The sequence below is a fragment of the Tenrec ecaudatus genome, chromosome 2 (assembly GCF_050624435.1).
Source record: "Tenrec ecaudatus isolate mTenEca1 chromosome 2, mTenEca1.hap1, whole genome shotgun sequence".
Taxonomy (NCBI): domain Eukaryota; kingdom Metazoa; phylum Chordata; class Mammalia; order Afrosoricida; family Tenrecidae; genus Tenrec; species Tenrec ecaudatus.
Genome location: NC_134531.1, coordinates 141,471,055 through 141,491,276, shown reverse-complemented (window position 1 = coordinate 141,491,276; position 20,222 = coordinate 141,471,055). Strand labels below are relative to the sequence as shown.

Below are 20,222 nucleotides of genomic sequence, written 5' to 3'. Positions count from 1 at the left end.
GTCACTCTGTTGAATGTTTAATCACAGCAAAAATATATACACATACACACGACATTTGTCACTTGACAATTCTCACATGTGTCTTTCCATGTTAATCATCCCTTTGATGGGGTAACCACGATCTTGCATGATGGAGCTTACAGTGCAACAGACTAAGCAGATCCTCATCATACAGGTACCCTGGCACTGGCACATGACAGTGCCGTTAAGTGCCGCAAGGAAAAGTCATGGAGTGCTGACAGGCAGCCTATGTAATGGAGAACTGCCTTGTGAGCCGGGAAATGGGCCACACGTCACAGCAGGCTTGGCTACAGGAAGTGGCAGCTTGAGAAGGGATCAGAGGGAACAAAGCAAGTATTGTAAGCATAGGGAACCACATGCACAGCGATGCTGACTGGAAGATGCTCAGAAAACAGGGCTTTGCAGGCCTTTAATGACTAAGCATAACTTCCTTCATCTTAGAGGTAGCTACCAAAGAGTGCTAACGGTGTCCCTGAAAAACCCAGGGGATCACTTATGCAAAGGCTCTGATACCATTCTAGACACACAGTAGTAGGTCAGTGAATGCTGACTTCCCTGCACAAGTCATCGTTTTAGCTAGATCATGGCGTGAATTAATTTACAACCAGGGTGAATACCTTTACAAAGTCAATTATTATTTCATTTTAGCTGAGTTCCCGTGTTCCACCCTTAATATAATGAAACAGCAATCTAAGTACATTGGAAATTAGAAGCTGTTTATTAACACACAAGACAGTCCTCTTTAGTGCTGAGCATATTGGTAAGTATATTAAAACTAGCTTCTGTATCTATCTGTATTTGGCTTTTGCTTGGGTTTTCATACTACATATTTTATAAAATATACTCATACCAAGATGGAGTAGCAGCCTTAAGATAGTCTCAAGGGATTAAATAAATGATATAACAAGATGCTCAGTGTTAGAAACGTATGTAAGCAAGAGAACACAAAAGCCTTCACGAGGACCAAGGGTTCCCCCAGAATCCACTCGCAATTTGTAGCCCATCAATTGTGTAATCCACACTCAGCGTCTCCCTATTCAAATTCCTCATCATTTCCCCCTAAAATGTTTCTGTAGCAAGCTATGAAGCCAATTTGCAGACTATAAAATATTGACTGAAAATATTTCGACAACGCATCTAAAATTCACATTTGCATAGACAAAAAGGAACAGATTCATCTTAGTTACTAATAATGCTGATAAGGGAAGAATCTTTGGTCGCAAATTACCAGAGAGGCATCACATCAGGGAACCACGTTCTCCCAAGATACTTAGAGACTTCGGTGGGAATGTCATCCAGGTTATAGTCATCATCAGGGAGCAGAACGTCTTCCATGACAGAGAGCTGGGTCAGCCGTCTCCCACAGAGTCTGACAAATTCAACCAGGGCACCGCAGCTCAGTTCACATTCACTGAGGCCCACGGCCGTTAGGTTCTTACAACGTTTGGCAATACAAATCAGTTCATTGTCAAGAGGCTGGATGCCATTCGCACAGACCACTAATTCGATTAGTCGTGGGCAGTGAAGCCCGATGCGTCCCAGAACGGCTTTGCTGACGGAACAACAAAAGTAAAGGTGCGTGACGGGGATTTCTTCTTGGAAGAAGCTTTCGTACTGTCCCTCGTACAGGAAGAAGTACATCACGACATGGACCCCAGGCGAGTGCTTGGTGAGTGCGTCCCAGCTTTGTTTCTTAATAGTGTGAAAGGGGAGCTGGCCCGGGTCTTCACTGACAACGTCCACGCGCAGATGCTCCAGGGTAACGTGCGTCTCGCTGGACAGCGCCAGGAGAAGTTCATCACTGAGGATGTAATAATTCAAGGCTAGTTCTCTAAGGTCTTGACAGTGATCAGCTACACAGAGGATGCCTGGGGAAAACAGGGGGAATTCTTAATCATTCCGACAAAAACCATGCCATTGTCTACATTTACATGTGGTCTTTACTGCTGCAAGAGACATCTGACGGTTTCTGAGGAGACAGACGAGGTGTACGTATGTCTGTGAGAGGGCTTCAGAAAGTTCACAGAGAAGATTCCGTTATTTTATACGAGGAGGGAATTGAAAAGCTTATGAGAAAATTCCATATCGTTTCATTCCATTTTCCCATGAATTCGTTGAAACCCCTTCGTGCAATTAAAACACGTTCATGACAAGCCATCCAAATTGTCTTGTTTTTAGGACTACCTTTGGGAAATGATTTAATAAACTATGTTTCTTAAGTATGCGATTGTGTTAGTCACCTAATCTGGTGTCAATTTAAAGACTAAGAGTGTAGGCGTAGAGTTTAGCTTGACAATCAGATCATAGCCAATGAGACTTCTGTGTGGGCATGGCCTTCTCCTGAGATTTCTGAGAAACCTGGTACTTCCTCCTTGGAGGTGGAAGACACCTCTGTCTATACTAGTCTCTGGGAGACATCGCAGAAGACAACCTACATAGACACAACCAGACCACTGGCCTGGGATCTTCTGCATTCATCATCATTGCATGTGTTTTATGAGTCTGAAGAGGACTTTATAGATTGATATCAGAAATATGGGCTAATATTGGACTTATGGACTTGATCTGGACTGGGCTGGGATGTTTTCTCAATATTCAGTTGCTCTTGTCTATAGCGTGTTTGTGAATTTGTTTCTCTAGTCTACCCAGACTAATAGCGATTTTCAACAAGAAACTAAATTAAGACAATTTACTGTAAATAAAAATAATATGAATTCAGCCTTCCCAAGTCCGGACTTACCATCGGATGAAACATGAGGACAACTACTCATCTTCAGGAGTCTGAGAGTGTCACTGTTATTGGCCACGAGAATCTTTAAGGAAGGGTCATCCACTGGCGTGTCTTCAATTTTGATGGAGGATAGCGATTTGGAGTTGACAAAAACCACAGTGAGAGCTGACACAAAATGAGACTTACAAAAGACAAAAAAAAAAAAAGGAAATAAAACATCATTTTCAAATCTACACTCTAATCCAACACTCCTTTCAAACAGCATCAGTGGGTGGTAATAATAGCAAAGTACCAGCAACCAACAGATCTCTGCTTTTCACAGTAGGGTCAATCCACGGAAAACATTCGATAAAAAAATAATCGTTAGATATGCTTAGATGTTTTTAATTGGCAAGTGGAATGATGGAAAAGAATTCTCCAAGGTTTCATCCAACGCTGTTTCTGATTATATTTTGCTTTCAAAGATTTGGTTTCGAATGCTAAAAGGGTGTGATTACATCTTATAAAACAGAGGTTGGAAAACTCTGTAGAGTAAAAAGCAGCCTACTTTATTTATTTATCTATTTAAGTAGAAAACAAATACTTTGTGACATGTGAAAATTATATTAAGTTCTAATTTCTGTGTCCATAATGAAAGTTTGATTGGAACACAGCCACGTGCATTCATTTCTGTATTGCCTAGATCTTCCTTGGAGGCTGGCATGGTTCAGCTGCTAACCAAAAGCCCAGCGGTTCCAATGCACCAGCTGCTTTGCAGGACAAAGATGCAGCAGACAGCTTCCAAGAAGATGGGAAGCTTATGGGCAGTTTCTACTTGTCACATCAGCTCGCTGACCTGGAATTCAACTCGATGGCAGTGGATTTAGAGTGGGTTTCACATGGACAGAACCGAGTCATAGTGGCACGTTATATATGAAGACCAAATTTTGACCCCTGCCTGATAATGTATAGACTTTTTTATGCTTTGGGTTTTATTTTTTCACTCTTGTTATTTTCAGCACATAGTAGATGGTCAATAAATATTTACTGAAGTAAATGAATACATAATTTCACATATTTAGTGATATGCCTTTGCTAGTAAATTATCTGAAGAATGTAAACCCAAATCTCTATACATTTGGAGGACTGACAAACTGAAGCTTATTTGAATAGTTTGGCCTCAACATCCAGGTTTTTTGGCAAAGAGGAGAAAACCTGTACAGCAAATCCATTTACGATCCCTTTTCCTTCTTTAAAATCCATTTATACTCTACCAGGAGGCCAAGTGTCCCTATTAGAATGACTATCTGTGCTAATTGATTCTTTTGAAATGTTACCGATTCACATTAAAAATAAAGAAAATGACCCGTGTTCACTGAAGCTGACGGGCCCGCTCATTCTCCTTTCCTTAGGACATACAAAGGTTCACTTTTCTTTTAAGCAACTCTCAATCCACTGCGAGTTCTAAACGACACAGTGCAGTATGCATTCATATTCCATTTCTCAAACAATAGAGTTAATGCTTTATGCTTGGCATAATGCTTGCATTTTTACCGTATTCCTCTGCTACCGTGGGGGGAAAGTGAGGCCCAAAGAAACCCACAACCATCCCAGAAGCCCCAGAATTCCTGCGACTGTGCAGGTCAAGCTTTCAACGAAGGCTGCTGATTGCTGGTGCCTTGCTCTGGTGACTGCACCTGCTACCCTACAAGTTGGCACTGTTAGCTCGTGTGCCACCCTAGAGACAGCGTTGAGGATCTGAGAAGAATTTCAGACTAATCTGATGTTATGGTTGATGAACAAGGAAATCGCTATTTAGAAGTAGTATGCATTCATGTGATTACTTATAATACTCTAATCCACCAGTGACCCATTTCCCCCCTACCCAGCTTATCTCTTAAAAAGATAAACAGGCTAAGAGGAATGCTTGCTAAATGACTGCCATGACCCAGACTGTGAAAGAGAAAATGCTATGATTTCTTTATGCTCTTCCATAGGAAAGTTTCTGCCAACCAGTTTACCAACAATGACATTGAATGGTTAGTGTATATCACGCACTATTCTAATGGTAAGTCAATCAGGGTACACAAAATGGACATAATCCTGGCCATCGAAGAGCTGATGTATTGGTCTGAGGGGAAGACAGGCATGTTGAACAAACTAATTGATTCTTTCAGGTACCAATGAATGACATAAAAAATGACAACATATGGTAATAGAGCAGATTCACTGGGGTAGGGAGTGCTGCTTAGCAAAATTTGGTTAAGGAAGGTCTCTCTGGGAGGGTTGTTAGAATACAAAGTCTAAGTGAAGACAAGGTATTTACTAATTTCTGTGGTAGAAATTGCTGGTGGCCTCCTAACAGTCATTATCCTTTTTTCAGTAGATTAGTCTTCTCCTCCAGTAGACCAGTCTTCTCTCCAGTGGACCAGTCTTCTCTCCAGTGGACAAGTCTTCTCTCCAGGGGACCAGTCTTCTCTCCAGTGGACCAGTCTTCTCCTATATACTAGTCTTCTCTCCAGGGGACCAGTCTTCTCTCCAGGGGACCAGTCTTCTCCAGTAGACTGTTTTTTCTCTTTAGCTGAGCACATTGCCATGCAGTAAAGACTTCCCCAGTTTCCCTGAAATCTGGCATGGTAATGGAACGAAGCATCGGTGAATGAGATATACAGAGAAGCATTATGTGGTCCTTCTGGGCAGTCTCCTAGGTGGGCGCTCCTTTCTTCCCCATTGCCTCCATCCATCCACCCAGAAGAGGCACATGATGGCTGGAGCTCAGGGAGACACTTTGGAGACAATATAGGGGGAACTGGAGGAACCCTGGGATCTCGACAACTTGATGCAGCAATGGACTCTCTCGCCTGTGCATTTCTTCACTGCAAGGAAATAAACTTCAATCATGCTTACTATGCCTCTGTTATCTTGGAATTTCTACCAGACGAACCAAAACATCATCCTTATGAGTATAACCCATTTAGTTCAATGTTATGCTTCTCAGTTCCAGTGGAAAAATCATAAAATTAGAGGGAAAACATCCGTTGTTGCCCCTATATTCTTTATATTCAAAATCTCAAGGAAAACTAGAGCTTGAAAATCTTGAGTTACATCTAAATTTCATACTAATGATATGTAATATGGACATAATTTCTACAATTAAAAATATGATATACCTGAAGGAAATGATGCATGAGTTATTTGACAAAAATAAATGCTAGCCAACAGAAAATCGCTTTGACAAATACTTTGGGTACAAAGTAGAAGATGGTCATTAGGAAAAGGATCCTGTTGTCTTGGGTGACAATATTTAAGATTCCTAGCATGTTTCACCCAAAAAGCACAGTATCCTTACCTTTGACATCTTCATAAAACTTGGCTTGGCAGTGGAAATCAGGCCCAATGTCCGGATAGAACAATTTATCAGCTGAGAAAGGATATCGCAGGCAGCTTCTGCTGACTCAGTACTACTGTCGACCTAAACAGACAAGGAAACACCTTCAGTAACTCACTGATTGTATCTTATCAGGAAATTAATAGCAAAATAATGATCTAACAGATCTCAACTGTGAAATTTCATATAGCCCTTCAGGGCATAAACTCATATGTCCAACACCAATCCACAAAGTCCTCCTCCATCTCACAAAGCACACACTAGATGCCGACTGCAGGAGGAAAGATGAATCAGTGAACGTGTAAGCATCTCAGTGCTGGCAGGGGTCTCCACGTGGCTGCTCCAGCACCCAGGCCATGTGGCTTCTCCTCAAGGACGTCTTCCAGGAAGTGAGCCTTGCCAGCTGCAGCAGGGAACTGGCTAAGGCAGCTGCACCCTGGTCTGACCATCAGAAAGCAAGAGACCTGAGAACTCGAAAGGTGAGGTTCACAGAGCCATTTATCCCTCTGTCCTTCAATTAATTAATCAGCCAGGTTGGCACAATAAGCTAACTACCTCACGTTCTAAGCACGTCAGGACTTTCAAACCTTCCCCTCACACAGCACCCAGTTCATTGCACTAGCCCTTATTGTTAGTGGCGTCAGTGAGCTGTGCCTTGTAGGCGCCTGATGAGCCACAGAATGAAATCCCTCCTGGTCCTGTGTCCTCCTCACAACTGCTCTGGTGTCTGAGCCCATTGTTGCAGCCACGGTGTTGATCCATCTTGTCTAAGGCCCCCTCTCTTTCACCGCCCCTCCACTTTACCAATCAGGAAGTTCTCTCTAGAGATTAGTCTCTCCTGACACGTCCAAAGGATGTGAGATGATGTCTCACTGTCCTTGCCTCGAAATCCTGGTGGCATTTCTTCTCAGGGAGATCTGCTTGTTCTTTTGGTAGTGCATGGTACTTTCAGTCATCTTTGCCAGCATTGTAATTCAAATGCATCATTTTTCTTGGATCTTCCATCGTCAGCATCCAACTTTCACATGCATATGAAACAATGGAAAGTACCATGGCTTGGATGGGTACATCCTGCAAGTTTCACTGACTGCCTGGGTTGGATTTAACGCAATGTTCCAACCAGCGAAACGCACTGCATCGGTAGATTCTAAGTCACTGCAATGCCGTGGGACAGGGTAGAGCTGCTCCGGTGGGTTTCTGAGACTATTTAAAGCCTGTCTAAAGCTTACCTTGTGGTTAGCAGTGGAAACAATAAGCTACTACGCCACCAAGCCATCTTAACGCCATGACAAAACAACAAACAAGCAAACACCAAATTCACTGCCATTGAGTCAGGGACAATCCAGTGACTTTATAGGACAGAGTAGACCTGCCCCTGTGAATTTCCAAGACTGTAACTCTTAATGCGAGTAGAAAGCCCGGTCTTTCTCCCAAGCAGCTGCTGATGGGTCCGAACTCCTGCCGTGTGGTCATGGCCCACCTTGTAGCCCCCACTCCACCAGGGCACCAACTCAATGGCAGTGGGCCTTATATTGAGGACCCAGAGATACCAAAACGTGGCTAACCAACTGAAAGCCACTTTTTCCATGGAGTGTTAGCTTTTCTTACCTTAAAGCTGACGTACTGCAGGTGGGCAGCATGCTTTTGAATGATTTGCTGGATAACATCGGGATGAGTGGACTTAAAATACGAAGTAGACGACTGGTTCAATTCAAATTCAAACTTTCTCCAAAGGTCGGGAATATGAAAAACTTCATTCCATCGTCTACATACAGAAGATGCACGGGCCCGATCTAGCAAAGGGAGATACTGAAAAATGTGGAACACTACATGGTGAGGCAAAGTCCCCCAGTCTAGAAGAACTGTGTGCGCCTGCGTCTGGCTGCACGAGGAGGAGAATCCAAGTTTGGGCTGTTTGAGTGCTGGTGAACACTGGGCAATTTTATTCACAACAGATAAACTGTTCCTCTTCATTCTGTAAACATTAAAACAAGTTCAGTGTCTAGTTTCCATCAAATACATGTGCTTCCTTTTGTCCAGAATAGCAACATTCGGCCGTGGAAAACAGTCTCACCGATACAGTCTTAGCTGTCATCTCTACTTTCCTCTATTGACAGGAACTGAGAGGTACCTGGGATTCCGAGATAATAAACAAGAACCTGTTCTCAGAGAGCTTGAGGTCACGTGTGTCAGACACAGTGGCAAATGCTACAAGGGATGTTGGGGTGAGGTGCGGTAGAACAACGCAAGCAGGGCGCGGGATGGAATGCCTGTCAGACGGGAGCGTATCTGGGCAAGGTTTCCTAGAGGGAATGCCCAAGGAGACCACGTATAGTCCAGGTCCTTCTCCAACTCTTGCACCCTTACCACCTTCTACAGGGAAATAAAGGCAGAGGCACCCTGTTCCAGTTGTGCTAAGAACTCCTGGGGTGTCCTCAGGGCAATGAAATATAATCAGAAGCACAGATCTGGTGAAGTCTCAGCTCTATCATGTAGTGGCCATGTGATCTTACCTGAGCAAATGAATCTAAGTCTTCGACTCCTCATCTGCAAGCCGAGCATAAAGCTGCACCTAGTATCCTTGTGATAATAAGCTGTGTCTCACAGGCTGGTGTGAAGATTAAGGCACTTAGAGGTATCAGTCCAGAGGGAGTGTTCCAGATATGTTTTAGTTGCTATGACGATACTAAATTGTCCAAATTATACATCTGAACCATTTTCATTACTTAAGTCAAAGCATAATTTTGACAAAAAGCCAAGTGATCTGCAACAATTTTCAAATTCCACCCAGGACACAGGAGTTATACAGAAGGTAGCAAAGACAGGTATGGAGTCTTGATGTAAGCAACACACCTGCTAATGAAAAAGAAACTAAATCCAACCTTACATCCATTGAGTATATTCCAACTCACAGGGGTTCTAAGATGTTAAATCATGACAGGAACAGACAGCTGGTGGCTTTGAACTGCAAATCTCATCGTTAGCAGCCCAATGCCTAACCCATAGCACCACTAGACTCCTTCTGTGACCTTTAGCCAAATGTCATCAGAATTCACATTGTACCCTATAAAGAAATGATGAATTTCCAGGTCTGAGCCAGCTTCAGTTATACAACTCACTCACTGCCGTCAATTGATGCTGACTCCTATCCAGCCTATAGGACAGGCAGTGCTGCTCCTCTGGAATGCTTTATGGGAGGAGGAAGCTCCAGCTGTCTCCCTCGGAGCAGCTGGTGCTTTCAAACTGCTGACCTTGTGGATCACAGCCAACTTGTAACCATGGAACCACCAGGTACATACTGTCATCTTACCTACACAAAGGTAAGTAAAAAGTATTGCTACAAAACCATAAACATATCTATTCAATAAAAATATTGAATGGGAAGCGATTGGAGATAGGTTTTGTATTCATTTGACTCAGGATTCTCAGCGGTTGGCAGTTGAGACTCTCCACATGGTGGGATCTAAAGTAATGTAATTAACTTTCTGATAGAATCTGTTGTGTGCGGCCGTGTAGTTGGGAGAAGATGGGTGGAATGGAACCCCTTACTTTGGCCATACCTTTACTGATGTTTCTTAGGGGTGTGGCCTACTTCAGCTATAAGCGGACGTTGCAGATAGATTCTTTGATTCTTGTTGGTTTGTATCTTGCTCCTGGCTCATTGTCCTCTAGCTCTCTGGGCTTCCTCCAACAGCCCACCATAGTGCCTGCCAGTCCGGGGAGTCATTAGAGTCCACCATCTGAGGTCCCAACCTTGGGTTGATCTGTCTCAGCATCTTCCTGTTTCCCAGTCCATCAGCCTCAGAGAATATATGAGTCAAGTTTAAGGCCCATGGACTTAAACCAGATTGGATTTACCTGTTTGTACAACTATGGGAGCCACTTTCTGGGTGTACATTTCTTTACACATATATACCGGTTCTGCTTCCTTAGAGTGCCCGGCCTAACATATTTGGCACCAAGCCAGGAGTGGTTCTAGGGAAACAAAATCCTGAGAGGCATGTTCCAAATTGGTTCTAAAGTCTGAATAGTCCTCAAGGCACTGAAAACGCTGCCTCTACTAATACTGATAAGTGTCCGACTGTTGGTAAACAGAGTCTGTTTGTCCACGCCATGAAGCAGCAATGTCAACACCCACAATAACCACAAGCAGATGAGCAAGGGGAGAAGTGAGGCTCTGGGTGATGGTGAGCTTGGTATTTTCAACAATTTCATCAGGATAAGACGTATCACCAGAGACAACATGGTAACAGAAAGAGAGGAACGCGGGCTTCAGAGGCACAGCTCAAGTGCCACACAAAAGACCTCAATGTTTCCACGTGTGTCATGAAAGCAAGCCTTGTTTTTTGCAGTAATAGAGTTGATATTGCCAGAAACCAAATCTCAGGTCTTATCATAAGAGTGGCTCAACTATAAGGTCATCTGAATTCTCAAACGAGAATGGGGTCTGATGTGACAGTGAGGACATTAATTGGGAAGAAAGAGGACCCTGAAATTGGGTTGGGAACATATGGGCATATAATCCATGAGATGGGAAAACTGAGTCTCTAAACTCCATTGACTCACAGTGGCCATCAACACTACCCCTCCAACTCGAAGAGATCACTAGCCTTTGTTTGCTAATCCATGATCAGTAAACCACCACCCCATCCACCCCTCTTAAGGAGATTAGTTCAACTGTGCATGCTGATGTCACACCTATGGTCTAATCTGGCGTACTCCCTGAAGCAACTACCTGAAAGGATATTACTAAGAGAGACATTGTTGGGACATAGACTAAACGTTGTCTTGCTTTGTACAAACAGAAGAATTCTAGGTCGGGTGAATGGCAATTTACCTCAAATCACCAGAATAAAGAGTCATGGTCCCTCAAACAATTACAGACCCAGAGCCCCTTGAATGAGGGAAAGGCCAGATTCCTTTGAGGAAAGAACCACCAGCAGCAGCAATATTCTATAGTGACAGGCTGTTCCCCAGCCTTCAGGTGTGATAGAGAAAAGGACACTGGATTCTAGACTTGGATATAGGGAACACTCACGGACGTTTGCTTGTTATTATTTTCTTTGACAACCTACAAAAATGGATAGTTCAAATTTCACTTGGTTGTTACAAAAAAAGTTTCCCCAAATATATTCCTTCAGAAGAAAGGCAGTGCAGCCACAAGTGAACCAAAGATTTGCCCCAGATAGCTGCTTAAAAAACGACCCCACCATTCTAGACAAAGTACTAAATCTTCTCATGCAGCAAGGGGTTGCTGCTCAATGTGGTAATTTCCATAGATGCCCGAATGCATTCTGGGCTTCCACAAACTTCTAGCCTCCATCTAAGGACAGTTAGTGGCCATGGCATGGCCCTGCTTGTTGTGTGCCCTCATGAAGAGATCACTGAAGATATGGATGCTACAGCAAAGTGTAGTGAAGAAACTAGAAAGTGCCAGCTATCCGAAACAATAGTGGCTGGAGGCATCCATCTAAGTGAGGTGTCAACTAAGTACACTTGGAAGAAGCATACCAGCCTGCGTAACCCAAGGATTGTAAATAATATAATTGAAATCTAAAGGAGGGAATGGTATCGGAGCTTTAATTGTGAACACCTTGTTTGCAAAACCTACGGATGGTGGTAGAAGTCCAAAATCCACTTTCACTGCACCCAGATGCACTAAGGCTCTGGTGAGTCTCTATAAGCCCAGAGGAGGGACACGGATAGCCCAGCCGTCAGATAGAGAGCACTGCAAAATCCATGAAGGCAGACACAGTTAGCTCACAATGTCATGTCGTATCACTTTTGACCCATTTAAAGCTGCTTCAGTTCTTTAAAACAACACGAAGGGAAACGTGCATGGATTAAGTCCCTGGTGATCAATCCCCGCTGACAATAGGCCAGGATTATGAAGAGCCTTGCTATCAGGTGACCGCTCTGGAAAGTGGGTTGTCGAAGACACAATGAGGTCAATATCTAGCCCTCTACCAGTAGGGCATAACCTATTTAAATTTGCACTCGTTTTTAACATTTTCTGCTTTGTTTTCAATTGAGGTTTTTTGCCTGTTTGGCTTTGTTATTGTTAGTTTTTATTGAAATGTTTTTCTGTAGGTGAAATCCAGCATAGGTCAATCTATAAGGACCGTAACTAGATGAATAGTTCCTTGGGGGGTGAGGTAGAGGAGGCTAAGGGCAGATGGGGAGCTTATACCAAGGAGTATAAGAGTAAAAAAATGAAAAAATTCTCTTAAATTAATTGTGGTGATGATTGTACAACCCTTCTTGATGTGACTTAATTATTGATTTTATGATATGTGAAACATATGCCAATCACACCTAAACACAAAATAAAAGTGGTTATTTAGCAGAATCATTAAATGATCAATTCATGATGGGGTAATTATGGTATTAGCAGCAATAATTTTTATTAAAACAGTATTTCATTAATTTTCTTTTCTTTGTGAACATTAATTTTTAGAGAATAAAACTCACCCACAAATCATAACTATGTGTATAATTCAAGTTATGGACACCAGTAATATATATTTAATAACGTGAGACATATTACTTTTTATTAGTCTAAAAAAGTCTTTGTAAAATCTCCAGCCTAAACATATATGATTGTTTTTTTAAAACTGATCGTTTCTCTCTGAAGCTAAAAATCTTTCTTACCTATAGAAGGCTTCCAAATTAAAGATCACTCTGAATGAATTCAAATGAATGACCTGCGGCCCTGGGGTACTCACCAACATCTAGTTGACTTCACATCCTCGTTTAGTAAAATACCACAAAAACAAATTAATCAGAACACATACATCCAATAGTTTTTCTGCTGAGAGTATTCGGTGGTTTAGTGGGTTACAAATTGGGCTGCTAACCGCAAGGACAGCAGTTTGAAACCACCAGCCGCTCCATGGGAGAAACAAGAGGCTATCTATTCCCCTAAAGGCTTGAAGTCTCGGAAACTCACAGGTGGCAATTCGACTCTGTCCTATAGGGTCGCCAAGAGTCAGAACCGACTTGATGGCAGTGAGTTTTGAGACTTTGGGCCTGCGGACCAGCATCAGCCGTTTAACTCCCCAGCTGCTCTTCCGGAGAAGGATAAGGTTTTCTGCTTCCATAAAGACAAACTGCTCTGGAATCCCTGTATTAAGTTGCTATCAACCAGGATCAACTCAATGGCAGTGTGTCTGTGTTATAGACGTTAAATGATTTTGTTCAGAAATCGTGATTGCGAAAATATTTTTTCCACCCAGAAGGAAACATCTAAGAAAACAAACAAAACACAGGTTGATGAATAGAAAAATACTGTGGTTGCCTGGAGAAGCACTAGTGCAAATAGAGGCAGGTCTTCGTTTTGTGATTTTAGAGATCTCATAGGAATATGACTGGTCTGTCGTTAATAGAACATATGCTTCTGGTTAATATTTTATATAATCTTCAATAGTGCCGACAGATTTGCCATGGAGTTATTTATACTCTCTCGGAGCTTCTGCCAGTTTCATGTACAAGGACTTGTCAGAATCGGGAGCAAGGGCTATGGGCAGGGAGGAAAATGAGGGCAAGTCCACAGAAGTATACGCATCACGGCCTTGGCATTATGAATCTATCCCATAGACTAAATATAAACACACATCCATTCAAAAAGACTGCTCAAACTCAACACACAGAGGGACTGGACAAAGCACAGTCCTCAAAACCCTTTTATTCCCATGTCTGCCACTTGCCAACCCTCCATGTTTCCCTGAAACCTTCCTTGGAAAGCAGAACTTTGGAGGACAGGCAGGAAGAAGGACCAGTCCACTGGGGCTCAATGTGAACACTGATTTCCTCAACCTTCCCAGCTGTTCCATTCAACAGCGCCAAGATCCTTCCACTCCCTCTTCCGACCCCCGCCAAATGGAGGCTGTGGGGAGATCCTGGGGAATGCATACCAGTCAAGTAACACGGTTATGCAGACCTATGAGAAGAGGAAGAACCTATCTCCTTCCGAACCTGATGAATGACTCCCTCGCTTCTGCAGGAATCAGCTGGTTATTTACAGCTACTGTGAACAATGTTGAGGGCCAGGAGAGGACAAAGAATGAGCTCTGGTGATGCAGGGGGTAAGTGCTTGCCAGCAAACTGGAAGGTCAGCAGTTCAACCCCACTGGCCTCTTCTCAGGAGAAAGATGAGGCAGTCTTATTTTGTAAAGATTACTGCCTTAGAAACTGTATGGATCAGTTCTAAATATCCTACTGGGTCACTGTCAGTGGAAAATTTTTCACCAGCCCACAACAACAATTGCAAGAGATAAAACGAAAAGCTAAGACCCCTTAACGTGCTTAGTCATGTTTCAAAATAGGTTCAAATGAACATGCTAGACATGGCTCTTTGACACAGCTGTAGAGTATGAAGCAGGTGTATGAGAATTTAGGAAATAACATTGTGCTAGCAGGGTTCTTTAGAGAAACAAAACCAGGACACACACACATATATATACACACGCAGAAAGCTGACAATGAGCAGGATGAACTACCGCATATTTTATTTAGCTACATGCAAAGGGGGACGAATATTGAAAGTACCAAGGACTGACAAAAGGACAGACTGATCTGTCTTGGAAGAAGTACAGCCCGAGTGCTCCTCAGAGGCCAGGATGGGAGACTTCCTCTCCCCTGCTTTGGACACAGTGACAGGATGCCCAGTCCCTGGAAAAGGACATCCTGCTTGGTCAAATCCAGCGGCATTGAAGAAGAAGACGAGCCCTGACCAGGGGGACTGACGCAGCGGCTACAGCAATGTGCTCAAACAAGAGCAATTGTGAGGCCGGCGCAGGTGTCATGCATGTGATGGCACCGCACACCAGCACTATGCTAATGCGGTCCATGAGGCAATTGGACTGCTGTACGGGGTCTGGAATCCACTGGTAGGTCCAAGGACAATGTAGGCATGGCCTTGACAAGAGGGCCGGGGATTCGAGGCCTTACACAACTTCTAAGCTCCATTTTAAGTCTGATGGTACCATTCCTTTTAAGATATAAAAATCCAGTGGAAACAAAGTCAAGGTTCACAATGGATAGATGGCTGGATTGTGATAAGAGTTATACAAGCCCTCAATAAATTGATTAAAATAACATAATCAAGGTTTCACATCATTTAAGATAACTGGAAATGCAGGTCAGAAGATAATACTTATGTTCATCAAACAAACCCTTGCTAGGGCCATGACTGCCATTTTTTTTTGTATTCTAGCACTGGAGCATCGATTTAGCAGTTTCCCACTCTCTCTCAGAGGCTTTCTGTGGAAGGTTTCTCTATGTACTTTTAAATGTTTTCACCTTTGAATGGTGTATTTGATTTTAAATGAATCAAATTATGATAAAATTTTCAAAATATGTGCAGATTCAAACACTTTTTGATATACACAGAGAGGGGGGCACGGATTCAGAGCCCGCTCTCGTCTAAGTGGGTGCTCTATGGGCAGCGGCTCTCCACACCTCTCAACACCTCTATGACTCTGGGATTCCAAAGGGAAGCCTTCGGAATTGGGGAGATGGGGAGAAGGGGAATTATGAAGGGATTTAATAATAAAAACAAATGATTCAATCAATTGTTTTTATAACATTATTTTCCAATTCCACTAGCTGCTCTGCAAACAGAAGGCAGGGCTTTCTACTCCCATAGAGAGGTACTGCCAGAATCCCACAGGGGCAGTGCCCCCCTCTTATATGGCTCCTATGAGTCACAATCGACTTTATGACAGTGAGTTTTATGTTTAAAAAGTGTTGTTGCTTTTTTAAAAAATCCTTATTTTAGGAGCTCATACAACTCTTCTCACAACCCATACATACATAAATTATGTAAAGCACATTTGTACATTCATTGCCCTCATCATTCTCAAAACATTTGCTCTCCACTTAAGCCCCTGGCATCAGCTCCTCATTTTCCCCCCTCCCTACCCTATCCCCCATCCCTCATGAACCCTTGATAATTTATAAATTATTATTTTGTCATGTCTTACACGGTCCGACATCTCCCTTCACCCACTTTTCTGTTGTCTTTTTTGAGAAGTAAGACAACATTCCAAACCAAAAAACCGAACTCACTGCCGTTGAGCCGATTCTGAATCGCAGTGACCCTGCAGGGCGGGTCCAACTCTCCGTGTGGGTTTCTGAGACTGAAACTCTCCCTGCAAGGTGCAGAAAGCCGCAGCTTTCTCCCAAGGAGGGCTGATGTTTTGGAAGCTGACCAAACGGTAGCAGCCCATCGGCGACCTGCTCTATACAGCGGGGCTCCTGACGACGACAACGTTAGCACACCGTCGTCACAAGCCTATCGACCTTCTCAACTAACGGGATAAGGTTAAGTCTACTTTCCCCTCCACTTTTCTTTGTGGCAAATCCACGTCATCTTTCAGAGCACTACAGCCAGGCACACTACAATAGTTGACATAGTCGCGAAAGAGCCACTTCGGCTACCAGTAATCACTGATTTTCCTCCGCGGTGACATTTGCCAGCGGGCTACCAAGAAAGAGTTCGTAGGAAAATTCCATGATCCTTTTGCCATGAACTTTGGTGACGCCCTCTGGTACTAAAGACACTAACAAGCCAACATTTGGGAGAAGAGGTTAAACTTAATTCTGCCCTCCAAAAGTAAACACAATGAATGAATCGGGCCGGCACAGTAATTCGACGAATACGAGTTGGCGTAATAGCTAACGGCACGGTTAGCAGTTCAAAAGCACCAGCCTGCCACGGGAGGAAGACGGGACTTTCTACTCCCGCCAAGAGTTAAGTCTCAGAAACCCACACAGGCAGTTCGACCCTGTCCCCCGGGTCGCTATGAGAGGGCGTCCACCCTGCGGGCCAGCAATCCAGACACGGGTTCAACCGAATCACCAGGCACAGAAGCGCCATCCCAGGCCCAGCCCGGTGGATGCTCTCGCGTCGGCGGAGTCATCACTGGTGCGCCCAGGTGGCAGGTGGGGTCCCGACAGCAGGGACCCTTGGAGGAGAGGTCCATCTGCCACAGCCACGCCCCCACGGCCGGATGCCACACCCCTTCGGTCCCCCAAGAAATCGGGCTGGTGCTTGCTCGCCTCCCCCTGTCTCCGCATCACCCCTCCCCGGGGGGCACCCCCTGGGGGAGCCGGCCCGCGGCTACATCAAAGCCTGCTCAGGAGCCCTAAGGAAAGTCTACCTTGTCCTTGACGAATCCCCACAGGTGTTTGCAGGCGCCCCCGGAGTTCCGGGAGCGCTGGAGCTGGCTCCGCTGCGCTGGGGCCGGGGAGGCTGCAGACCGAGGGGCGCACTGGCTCGGCTGGCTGACCACACGTGCGCACAGCCAGCAGGCAGGCTGGGACCCGTCCAGGGCCCTCCTGGGGACCCAGCTCCTGCCTACCTCCCGCCGGCGCCCGCTCCTCTCAGCTAGCTCAGCCAGCCCGCGAACTGCCGTCTCGGGCCCGCCGCGCATGCGCCTGGCTCTCCGCCTCGCCGCGGGCGCCGGGTCCGCCCGGCCTTGGCCACTGCGGGGGCGCGCGCGCGCTCACTGCCCGGGCGCGCACCCCAGCCGCTGCACCGGCTCCCGCGCTAGTCCTCAGAAGGTGGCAGGTCAACACTTGTCTGTCAGGTGGCCTTCAACTGAATGTCAGTGTCCTGGCACTCGGGGGGGGGGGGGGAGGAGGGAGGGGGGCTCATCACCTTTCCAGAGTCTGCGCAGCGCGCGGCTTGAGTAACTTACAGACTTCAACTTGATCCTACAGATGGCAGCTCCAGGTGGAGAGGACACAGCCTCCTTCCCCTGCCTGGAGGGGGGCGGAGGCACATCTCAGTCTCCAGGATTGTTCTGGAACTTCCTCTTTTATTTAGTACATTTTGGACAACGCCCCTTATCAACATAGATCTTCCTCGTGCTATTGTTTATGGACTTATTTATTTTGCAAACGGCTTTGTTGGGGTATAATTAATTGACAAAATAAACAGTATATATTTAAAGTGCACAATTGGATACATGTTGACATCTTTAAACCAGTACTGCAATGTAGCGAGTGGGTGTGCGTCGCTCCCCGAGATGTCCTAAGAACTTTGTAATCCTTCCTTCAGACTCCACCCCTCTCTGCTTTGGGACAGTATAAACAACCTGCATTTTCTGAAAACGTACACAAATTGTGTCGTACAATTTTTATCCCTGCGTGTGCATGTTTGAAGGGGACTGAGAGAGTGAGGTCTTTGCATTCAGCAAGCATAATACTTTAGAGTCGGTCCAAGTTGCTTCAGGGGTCATGGTCCATTTTGTCATTGCTGAGTAGTATTCTAATGTATAAATATAAACCAACTGCACATCCACCTCATTCTGGACATTTAGCTTATTTCTGCTTCTTGCCTATTACAATAAAGCTGCTGTAAGCACTCTGATACACACCTTTTAAGGACACAAAGTTTCACTTCTCTTGTCCATATAGCTTCAACTCCATTTATATTAAGTATATGTTTAACTAAAACCAAAACGCACCGATGTATTTTTTCAGAGATGTTGGATTATTTTGCACTCCATTAGCAGTATGTTAGAATTCCAGTTTCTCCACATCTTCACCCATGCTCAGTATAGCCAGTCGTTTTTAATCAAATAGATGTCTAGGGGCACCATAGTTTTAATTTATAGTTTCTTTTAAAATTTAAAGCATTTTACTGGGCGCTCATCCAGCTGTTAGCACAATCCATGCATAGATCCATTGAGTCAAGCACATTTGTACATATGTTCCTATCATCATTTTCAAAACACTTTCTTTCTCCTCGAGCCCTTGGTATGAGCTCATTTTCCCCCTCCCCACCCTCCCTTCCTCATGAACCCTTGATAATTTATATATTTTTTTCTTATCTTACACTGGCCACTGTCTCCCTTTCCCTACTTTTCTGTTGTCTGTCCCCCTGGGAAGGGGTTATCTGTAGATCATTGTGATCAGCGTGTGCACAGGTACGGTTAAGAGCTGGAAACACGGGGAATCCAGGACAGACAAAGTCCTCAGGACTGAAAATGAGAGTACCGGTACCGGAAGGGGAGGAGAAGTGGGGGAAATGTGTATTTTCTTAATAACTAAAGAGTAAGGGTGGCTCAGTGGTTAGAGCTGAACTGATCAGCGGGAGGTTGGCTGTTTTCCCAGGGAGAAAGAGGGGTCAATCTGCTTCCACAAGGCTGTCCAGTTTTGCAGATGGTTTGGTTTTAAATGCTGTGACCCAAGGGAAATAATTCAGAGCACACACACTTTGTTTAAAACAGAGTGAGGATCAGCTTGATGACACCCAACAACCACAGTGCTTTCCAGACACGGCCATATCATGAGCATGTCAGTACCTTGGTTCTCCATCTGGCTGGCTGGTGCCCCATCGTATGCATACACTGCAGTTTGTTTAACAATTCATCTTCCATGGACATAGAGGCTGTTCACGTCTTTTGGCTATTGCGAACACGGGTAGTGGTGAATATTGGTGTGCACATGTCTGGTCTGGGTTATCGCGTTCAAGTTCCTTGGGTACTTTCCAACTGTGGAATTGCTGAGCACCCTCAGTGTGGAAAGAAGAGGCTCTTCCACAAATGATGTTGGGAAAATTGGGTTTCCACGTACAGAAAAACAAAACAAAGCGCATGCCTCACACCATACAGATTCAAAATGGATTCAGGGCCTGTGGTGGTGAAGTGATTTTAGTTCAACTAGACACTCCTGGCCGAGAATCCCTGGTGATATGGTGGTTACACTTTTGACTGCGATCTGCATGGTCATATGTATTACTGTGACAACTTACCAATGAAAAGACACACAATCCAATCAAAATTGGACAAATGACCTAAGTAGACATTTCACCAATGAAAGATACCACAAAACACAGGAAAAGTTATTTAACATCAAGGAGATGCAATTCACAACCTCAGTAAGACACCATCTCTCTCCCATTCCTGTGCTCTCACTCATGGCCATCAAGTTGGTGCCAACTCATCGTGACCCTCTGGGGCAGAGTGTTACTGAGCCTGTGAGTTTCTGAGACTTTCAGTCCTCACAGGAAAGCTCTGTCTTTCTTCCCCAGACCATCTGGTGGTTTCAAACTGCTGACCTTGAGGTTAGCAGCCCAACGCTCACGATAAAGGA

At 44.5% G+C, this 20,222-nt stretch overlaps 1 protein-coding gene across 1 annotated transcript; it reads right to left on the bottom strand.

Annotated features, from left to right (window-relative positions):
* Positions 1-31: 31 nt before the first annotated feature.
* Positions 32-17,493, bottom strand: LOC142441006 (F-box/LRR-repeat protein 21-like). The gene is made up of 5 exons (XM_075543117.1): positions 17,282-17,493; positions 7,728-8,094; positions 6,081-6,203; positions 2,762-2,933; positions 32-1,889 (listed from the first exon to the last, which is right to left on the bottom strand). The coding sequence occupies exons 2-5, from the start codon at positions 8,091-8,093 to the stop codon at positions 1,246-1,248; spliced, it is 1,305 nt and encodes a 434-aa protein (XP_075399232.1). The 5' UTR covers position 8,094; positions 17,282-17,493; the 3' UTR covers positions 32-1,245.
* Between the last annotated feature and the right edge of the window lie 2,729 nt (positions 17,494-20,222).

Excerpts from the sequence above, each read along its gene's own strand:
- LOC142441006 (XM_075543117.1), bottom strand. The coding sequence starts at position 8,093 with ATGAAGAGGAACAGTTTATCTGTTGTGAATAAAATTGCCCAGTGTTCA. Across the intron at positions 6,204-7,727 it reads TGCAGTACGTCAGCTTTAAG|GTCGACAGTAGTACTGAGTC; the intron begins GTAAGAAAAGCT and ends TTGTCTGTTTAG. Across the intron at positions 1,890-2,761 it reads TCCTCATGTTTCATCCGATG|GCATCCTCTGTGTAGCTGAT; the intron begins GTAAGTCCGGAC and ends TGTTTTCCCCAG.